The sequence below is a fragment of the Erinaceus europaeus genome, chromosome 10 (genome assembly GCF_950295315.1).
Source record: "Erinaceus europaeus chromosome 10, mEriEur2.1, whole genome shotgun sequence".
Lineage (NCBI taxonomy): Eukaryota > Metazoa > Chordata > Mammalia > Eulipotyphla > Erinaceidae > Erinaceus > Erinaceus europaeus.
In genome coordinates, this window is record NC_080171.1 from 81,177,869 (window position 1) to 81,187,289 (window position 9,421).

The 9,421-nt window shown below is 42.7% G+C and overlaps 1 protein-coding gene across 1 annotated transcript; it reads right to left on the reverse strand.

The window, feature by feature from the left end:
* Positions 1–2,845: 2,845 nt before the first annotated feature.
* On the reverse strand, positions 2,846–3,686 carry LOC103124068 (NADH dehydrogenase [ubiquinone] iron-sulfur protein 3, mitochondrial-like). Its single transcript, XM_007534761.3, has one exon. The coding sequence runs from the start codon at positions 3,672–3,674 to the stop codon at positions 2,886–2,888; it is 789 nt and encodes a 262-aa protein (XP_007534823.1). The 5' UTR covers positions 3,675–3,686; the 3' UTR covers positions 2,846–2,885.
* Between the last annotated feature and the right edge of the window lie 5,735 nt (positions 3,687–9,421).

Sequence of the window (9,421 nt, forward strand, 5' to 3'; positions counted from 1 at the left end):
CGGGGGTCGGGCGGTGGCGCAGTGGGTTAAGTGCATGTGGCGCAAAGCCCGGGACCGGCGTAAGGATCCCGGTTCGAGCCCCCGGCTCCCCACCTGTAGGGGAGTCGCTTCACAGGCGGTGAAGCAGGTCTGCAGGTGTCTATCTTTCTCTCCCCTTCTCTGTCTTCCCCTCCTCTCTCCATTTCTCTCTGTCCTATCCATCAACGAATTGCGTCAACAAGGGCAATAATAATAATAACCACAACGAAGCTACAACAAGGGCAACAAAAGGGGGAAAAAAAATGGCCTCCAGGAGCGGTGGATTCATGGTGCAGGCACCGAGCCCAGCAATAACCCTGGAAGAGGAAAAAGAAAAAAAAAAAAAAAAAAGAATCGCTTTGTCCAAGTTTCCATGACCTTCCCAGCAAGCTTCCTCTCCTCCAGCTGTAACTGGTTACTGAAAAGCTACAAAGGCCCACCCAGTTCCTGTTGCTTCAGTTTGCAACAACTCCAGAGGTCTGCTTTAGTGTTTTTCTGGTGATGTATCAAGTTCAATGTAAGGTTGCATTTGCTGACCTTGCTCCAATTTTTTAAAATGTAAAATGGGAGCTGGATAGTGGCACACTTAGCAGAGCACTCACGTTGCCATGTGCAGGGACCTGAGTTCAAGCCCATCTCTATCTGTAGAAGGGAAGCTTCATGCATGGTGAAACAGTGCTATAGCTGTTTCTCTTTCTACAGGTATTTCTCCCTCTCTATATCCCCTTAAATTTCTTTCCATCTTATCATGTAAAAATTTTAAAAAAGGTCACAGGGAGAGGTGGATTCACCTATGCAGGCACTGAACTCCAGACATAACCCTAGTGTCAATAAAAAGAAAATATGAAACACAAATTGTATAAATGAGAATTCTGTGAAAATTGAAGGAACTGAATGAATACACACCCCAAAGGGACGGAAGCATGGAAGTTGAGTGGACATGAAAATGTATCCCTGGGGGCTGGGAGGGAGTTCACTCAGTAGGAACACACACTTTGCCATGTATAAGGACATGGAAGCACCCTGTAGAAAGGGGCTTTAAAAGAGTGTTTATTTGTTTGTTTGTTTAAGAACTCAGAGGGTAAGGAACTATAGCCTTATATCTGAATTACACTAATGCAGAACTGACCCACAATGGAAGTTTGAAAATGGAAGTTGATTTTATGTTTCTGGGGTTGAAGTGGAAGTTTTTGAAAAGAGACAATGGTTATCTAAAGCTCAGTTTCGTATCACCCATTATTTCTGATCAAAACTATACAGCTGTATTAGGGACCTAGAGATTGAAACAATAGTGATCCAGATAGTGTAGCCAATATTTCTTTGCTCGTTTCTGAGGCCAGAATTGCCTCATGAAGGGAAAAGCCTGAATGTTAGACTATTAAAAAGCTGATAGAAATCAGGAATTTGAAGTTCTTTTCAAGTTCTGCTGAGATTCTTAATTATTCTCAAGCTTTGTTCTATGCTAATGATTTCATGTCAACTATGTTACAGTCATTCACCCTTAAAATATTGTGGGAGGTGAAGGCAGACTTGAAATGGTCATGGAAAGTGACTTGTTAAAGGGATCTATCTGTTCCCACAATAAAAGTATAAGAGAAGATAGAAGTTATTTCTGGTATTTCCAATGGAGGGAGAACACGGAGGAAGATCTCCACAACTTGAGCACCTCTACAGTGCTAGATAAGGAAATCTGGAACTTTATTCCAAGGGGACATCTCATTATATCTTTGGACAAAACTTTATGAAGTGTAATATACCACTGAGATTTACTGCAGTGGTTGTTCCTGACTATGTGAAACTTTGTCCAAACATGCCTTTCATATGGCCAGCTGTCCTGTCAGTATTCATGCTACCCAGAAACCAGGCCTGGTGTTAGCACACAGAAAGCCAAAACTGCAATAAGAGGGTGTTTTGTGCAGGAAAGTTTATCATCAGGAGGGGGTTACCTCCCCACAAGAACAGGCTGCTACACATCCCGGAATTAGAGGAAAGAGTGTACATGATAGTTGATGTGTAGGGGACAGGAGGGGAGTCTCTCTGATCTTTTGGAGGTGATCACTTATAGAATTACTGGTGAGGGGCCAGTAAGTAATTACAGTGAGGTGGCACACCAGGTTGAGTGCACATATTACAGTGCACAAAGACCCAGGTTCAAGCCCCTCGTCCCCACCTGCAGGGGGAAAGCTTCACAAGTGGTGAAGCAGTGCTACAGGTGTCTCTCTGCCCTCTGCCTCTCTCCCTCTCCACCACCCCCTTCACTCTGATTTCTGTCTGTCTCTATCCAACAAATAAATAAAGATAAAAAATTTAAAATTACTGGTGATAGTATAATGACATTGTATATGCTTCTTAGTGAAAATCTGAATTTCTCTTTTTTTTTTCTACCAGAACTTCACTGGGGCTCTGTAATTCCATTGCTTCCAGCAGACTCAACTTATTTAAAAATTTTTTTTCAGACAGAAGGTGAGAGGCAGAGAGGGAAAAAGAAACAGAATGAGGAGTGATACCACAGCACTGTTCCTCTGCTTATGAAGCTTCTCCTTTGCATGGTACTCCTATGTGGTAGCCAGGGGCTTGAAACCTTTGCTCATGGTAAAGCTGTACCAGGTGGGGTATCCCCCAGCATCCAAGACTTTATATGTCATGCTCTATTGCAAGAAGTCAAAGGAAACATCTGATGTTGGGGTCCCTGGGGAAAGTCCCTTTAGTTCCTGGGTCTTTGAGGGTGTTGAGGTGACTTAGACAATGGCATGAAGTAGCAGTTTTTTTTTTAACTGAGTGTAAGAATTTTATTTACATGGACACTCAGTTATAGTTTATTTATATGTACACTCCTGCTTCCCAGGAGTTACATGCCTTCTCTGAAGCTACTTGGTTTCTGTTTTTTCTCCAGCTTCAAGCTTGAGGTTTTCAGGGGGCTGCCAGTAGGCAGGAAAAGCCTCCCATGGGCTGTTCAGGTCAAACCTGTGGAACTCTTGGGCCAACTCCACTGGCTCAGCCACCACCCGCTTCACCTTATCATCATAGTGTAACTCAACATAGTCAGACAAGGGGAAGTCTTTTCTGAAAGGATGCCCCTCAAAGCCATAGTCTGTCAGGATCCTCCTCAGATCAGGATGGTTAGCAAAGAAGACTCCAAACATGTCCCAGATCTCCCTCTCATACCAGTTGGCTGCCTTGTTCACAGGGACTGTGGAGTCAGTGGGTGTCAGCTCGTCTGTATAGGTCTTCACATGGATGCAAGAGTTGTAGCGCAGAGAGAGCAGGTTGTAAACAGTCTCAAAATGATTCTGCCAGGTGGGGATGTCAACTGCTGTCAAGTCAACCAAGGATTTAAACTGTGCATTCGTGTAATCTCGGAGAAAAGTCAACACTGGAATGACTCCATCTAGATGGATACAGATCTCCAACTCATTGAAGCATGTCACCTGAACTTGTTGGACATATTTGGGCAGGATTTCAGCCACATACTCTCCAAAAGCTGAGAGTTGCTTGTGGGTTACATCAACCCGTGGTCTGACAGTGGGGCACGTGTCAGCCGCGGCACTGTCCTTCATCAGCTGCAGCAACTGTGCCAAGGGTTGTTCGACCACCCTGCTCAGCGCCGTGGCCCCCACAATGCCCTGACACCAGCCCCTGGCTGCTGCAGTTGCCATGTTCCAGGACGCAGTCCCAAAGTAGCAGTTTTTAAGGAGTAAGAATCACTTTTCTTTAGACAATGACTGGTTTTTATTTTGATAAACCATGCTGCTAGACTATCTGGTGTGACTCAAGGCCCTCCGAGTCTCTCTTATCAGGTGGGATATTGTAAAGACCTAGATATACCTCCTAGTAACTGAGGGCAGAGGCTAGCTTCTCTTTAGGTGAGGTTAAATCTTGATTACATAAAGATGTTGTAGGCTCTGGGGATGTAGCAAACAAAATATATCTCTATTTCTATCTTTATATATCTATTTATCTGTGGACAGATATCCTGGGGCTGATGGTGACACGGTTGAGTGCAGACATTACCATGCACAAGAACCTAGTTTCAGTGCACAGATCTAACTGCAGGGGGCAAGCTTCAGGAGTGATGAAGCAGTGCCGTAGGTGTCTCCCACTCTCTAACTCCTTCTTTCATCTCAATTTCTCTCTGTCCTATAAAATATAAGAAAAAAATAAAGCAAAAAAAAAAAGACCACCCAACAACAAACAAACAAAAATAACCCTACTCTCTAAGAACCCACTCTTACATTTAGAATAATGTTCCAAAGTTGTGTGCTCTAACCCCCTATTTGTTTATTATTTTGAAATAAATTATTTTCAAGATAAGGGGGCCCAAAGTATTAAATCTTCAATAAATGGTGCTGGGAAAACTGGGTTGAAACATGCAGAAGAATGAAACTGAACCACCTTATTTCACCAGAAACAAAAATCAACTCCAAATGGATCAAGGACATGGATGTTAGAACAGAAACTATCAAATGCTTAGAGGAAAACACTGGTGGAACACTTTCCCACCTAAACCTCAAGGACATATTTGATGATACAAACCCAATATTGCAAGGAAGACTAAAGCAGAAACAAATCAATGGGACTACATCAAATTGAAAAGCTTCTGCACAGCCAAAGAAACTATCACACAAACAAGGAGACCCCTCACAGAATGGGAGAAGATCTTCACATGCCATACATCAGACAAGAGACTAATCACCAAAATATACAATGAGCTCAGCAAACTTAGCAACAAAAAAACAAATGACCCCATTCAAAAATGGGCAGAGGATATAAACAGAACATTCACTACAGAAGAGATCCAAAAGGCTAACAAACACATGAAAAATTGCTGCAGGTCACTGTCAGAGAAATGTAAATAAAGACAACATTGAGATACTACCTCACCCCTGTGAGAATGGCATACATCAAAAAGGACAGCAGCAACAAATGCTGGAGAGGCTGTGGGGACAGAGGAACCCTTCTGCACTGCTGGTGGAAATGTAAATTGGTCCAGCCTCTGTGGAGTGTAGTCTGGAGAACTCTCACAAGGCTAGACATGGACCTTCCATATGACCCAGTCATTCCTTTCCTAGGGATATACCCCAAGGACTCCATAACACCTAACCAAAAAGATATTTGTACACATGTGTTCATAGCAGCACAGTTCATATAGTTAAAACCTGGAAGCAACCCAGGTGCCCAACAACAGATGAGTGGCTGAGAAAGCTGTGGTATATATACACAATTGTTGGATATTGTACAGATGTGGTTGAACATTGGCAGGGCCCACAAACCAATATATTTCCATGCAAGTATTATTTATATATCCCCCATCACATTATCTCCTCAGGGTATTGCTAATTCCCGACAGCTAAACTACAGCAACCACAACTAAGGAAGTTTCCAGAATGCCTTTTTCTTTTCTCCACCCTCTTCCCTAGCCAATTCCGTCCCAAATTGCCACTTCCGTTTTTACCCTATAAAACCCGCTGCTGTTCCTGGTTTCTCCCTCTCTCTCTCTCTCTCTCTCTCTCTCTCTCTCTCTCTCTCTCTTTCTCTTCTGCATCCCAACCTGGAGAAGGGCTGGTGTGCATAGTGGGAGGTGGCCATTTTGCTAGCTCCACGTGGCATAAACCCACTGTGCTCACACCCGACTCTGGGATGTCTGCATAAATAAAGATTTGCGTTCCCGCTGTGCCACGAGTTCCTGGTCTCTTCTCTCTCTGGCGACGCTAGCCCAGCACATATGCAGCTATTAAGAACAACGAACCCACCTTCTCTGACCCATCTTGGATGGAGCTAGAATGAATTATGTTAAGAGAGCCAAGTCAGAAAGATAAAGATGAGTATGGGATAATCCCACTCATAAACAGAAGTTGAGAAAGAAGAACAGAAAGGGAAACTAAAAGCAGGATTTGACTAAATCTAGAGTAGGGCACCAAAGCAAAAACCCTGGGGTGAGGTTGAGGGTGGATATTCGGCTTCCCCAGGGCATCGGTGGTGGGTGGGGTGGGAGTGGTGGGATGGGACACAGTTTTTTGGTGGTGGGAATGGTATTTATGTACACTCCTATTAATTTGTAGTCATATAAATCTCTAATTAATATGAGAGGAGAAAAATTGATTGTATATATCAAACTTTTTAAAGCACAGACTGAGTCTTTTTAATATATAGGCTGAGTCTTAGATATGTTGACTCCCTCAAAAGCCTAGACCAGGGAGAACAGAAGCAACTGGTGGCACAGCTATATACAAATAATGTCAAAGGACATAAATTATGGTGATGTTGGGCATTATATAGCAAATCCTAACAAGGGGATTTTTCAAAGTTAACCCAATTACCAAATAATGTGATTATAACAATAACTATCTATTGTCTTCTTGAACCCTAAGGCAGCAAGAACCTTCGCTTCCTGTATAGAGCCTATATTTGCCCCAGTCCTGGAACCTTAGGGTGGGGTGCACTTTCCTGCATGCTTCTCTCAATTCATACCAAATAATATTGCAACCTAATATAATATATATAACATATATATAATATAAATAATATTGCAACCTAATATCCCAATCTAATCAACACAAGAGTACGACTTCAGCCTGTTTCACTTCAGACTGTGTCCAGAGACTTCAGGTGTGGAATGTCAACCCTTCAGCTTCATTACTCAGGTGAGACCTTTCTTTTCATAGGATTCTCTAATTCCATTTCAGGTGGTTCACTTCTTAACAAAGTCCCAAAACCTAGATATAGACCAGGTCCTGTGAGATAGAGCATATGTTCACATATATACATAAACAAGGGCAAAATACATATCTGAAAGCAAAAGTACACAGTAGTCTGCAGTGAGTCAGTATAAAGTTCCTAATGAAATAGTGTCTAATCAGACTTAGATACCCTCCTCACCTACTTCCTATTACAGTTCTCCCACTCACTCCAAAGCTAATCTTAGCAAAGCAAGGACTGCAAAAGCTTAATAAGGGCAAGAGACTGGCATACTTAAAGGATGACTCTTTAGTCACTATCAGGCCATCCCATCAGCTGGGGCCCTATTCGAGGAGCCCTGAAATTCCCAAACAGACATGATGGACCTAGACCTCGAATAAATCCCTCTCTCCATTGTTACTGGTCATTCCTATTAGGAATAACAAAATAGACCCGTTTGTGGGCCCCCATAGGACCTTGCCCACAACTTGAATCAACAATGGCAGAGAATGTTCCATCCTCCAAAGGGAGACTGGACAATACACTCTATGCTACACCTGAGGAAGATGGGTCGATTTGGGGACCGCTTGGAATGTTCCTACTCATGACCACAGAATGTGAGCTCAGATCTACAGGGATGCAGAGGTCACATAGGCTCCTAAGCTGGATATGGGACCCAGATCACATCAAATCAATGGGGTTTACAGACAACCATATTTATACCCCTTTCCCATATTAGGGAGCTACTTTCTTCCCTGGTCCAGCTTTCTGTCCCTTTTCCAGCCATGACATTACCTCCCCAGACAATAACTTGGATCCACTGGCATATCAGATTTCAGGCTCAGAGAGAAAAAAAAAAAAACTAGTATAGCTACAGGCCCTTTGGAATATAACTAAAATATGCCTACTAGCTATCTACAAACACTTCGTCAACACTTCATCAAACACTACTAGCTATCTACAAACACTTCATCAACACTTCATCTGCACTATTCCAGCCTTTAGGTCCATGATAGTTCAACAATATTTTTGGCTTTGTATGTTAACTCTTTTTTCAACCACCAGGTTCCAGATGCTAGCATGATGCCGACCAGACTTCCCTGGACAGAGGACCCCACCAATGTGTCCTGCAGCCCCACTTCCCTAGAGCCCCACCCTACTAGGGAAAGAGAGAGGCAGGCTGGGAGTATGGATTGACCTGTCAATGCCCATGTTCAGTGGGGAAGTAATTACAGAAGCTAGACCTTCCACCTTCTGCATCCCACAATGACCTTGGGCCCATACTCCCGGAGGGATAAAGAATAAAAAAGCTATCAGGGGATGGGATGGGATATGGAGATCTCATGGTGGGAGTTGTGTGGAGTTGTACCCCTCTTATCTACAGTTTTGTTAATATCTCCTTTTTTAAATAAAAAAATTATTTTTCCAGAAACAGATCCTCTAAATAGTCCTAGACATTTCCAGGGGTGTTTTCACTGATATTCCCAATGTTATTTGTATTAGGGTCACACATTCTCTTGAAATTCTAGGGGAAAAAAGTTATTTTATTGATTTGATTTTTATCTATTACAAATGAACAGAGCACCCTACCAACATCCACAATCCTCCAGATAGGGCTTCTACAGATTTCTTTGGTTTTGTACTTTACTTCTCTTTTCTATATGGTCAAATCCTGTGAAGCATACTTTGTGTTTATGCTTAGGATGACTGTTCCAAACTCGAACTGCGGTACTTCCACAGGGTCTCTTCCACCAGACTTCTTTACCTGTTATTACTCTGTTATTCCAGTTTGGCACCCTTCAGAAAAAGGTTCATCTGATGGGTCCATACACCAGATGCTCTCTAATGTTAGGGACTAGAACTAGCCTGTTTCATAGTTGAGAAAGCCAAAGTGATTGTGGGCCAGAGTTAAGCCTGCAAATGGAAAATAATGCCATTGCCTCCAAGAGACAGAAAAACCCCCCACAAATCATGAGAAGTTGTTGTAGACATGTCTAGAATTAATAAGAATCCTACTCCAAAAGAATGGCTTGCCAGCAAAGATTCTGGGATGCACTATGGGAAGATGTTGAGTGCAGGTCAGAGAGGGTTGGTGAACAGGAAGAAGTCAAAGGAATACAGATTACATCTTTTCCTAGTCAGAGACTGGCTCAAGGAAGCTGACAAAACTCAGCTTTAAATACGGGCCATATCTAAGTGCCATCTAGTGGTAGTATTTGTGAAGTATGTTTTTTCACTGTTTTTCTTCCTCTGTATTCCCATCTCACAAGAGGCCAGAGGCTGCACTTCCTTGAGAAGGAAGTTGGGAAAAGAGGAACAGAATTCCTCCGAAGCCAGTGGTTTTCCTGCAGTTGCCTTAGCCTGAGAAGGGGGATATGCGATTATAGATTGTTACAATTCTTGATACTGTAGTGGATATTCTACCTCTAAAATTAAGACTCTTTTTAAATATTTTATTTATTTATTATTGGATAGAGATAGAGACACTTACAGCCCTGCTTTGCCACTGTAAAGCTTTCCCACTGCAGGTGGGGACCAGGAGCTTGAACCAAGGTCCTTGTGCACTGTAGTCAGTATGCTTCACCAGGTGCAAGACTGTTTTGACTTAAAGTAACCCGGGCATATAAGGGTGTGTTCTGTTAAATGATCCATTATTGAGGAGGACAGTCTGTACACAAAGAAGAGGGAGATAGATTTAGTTCTAGTTCTTCCTTTTTAAAGTTTTGAT

What these genes read in the sequence shown, in the direction of transcription:
- LOC103124068 (XM_007534761.3), bottom strand. Translation starts at nt 3,674, where the DNA reads ATGGCAACTGCAGCAGCCAGGGGCTGGTGTCAGGGCATTGTGGGGGCC.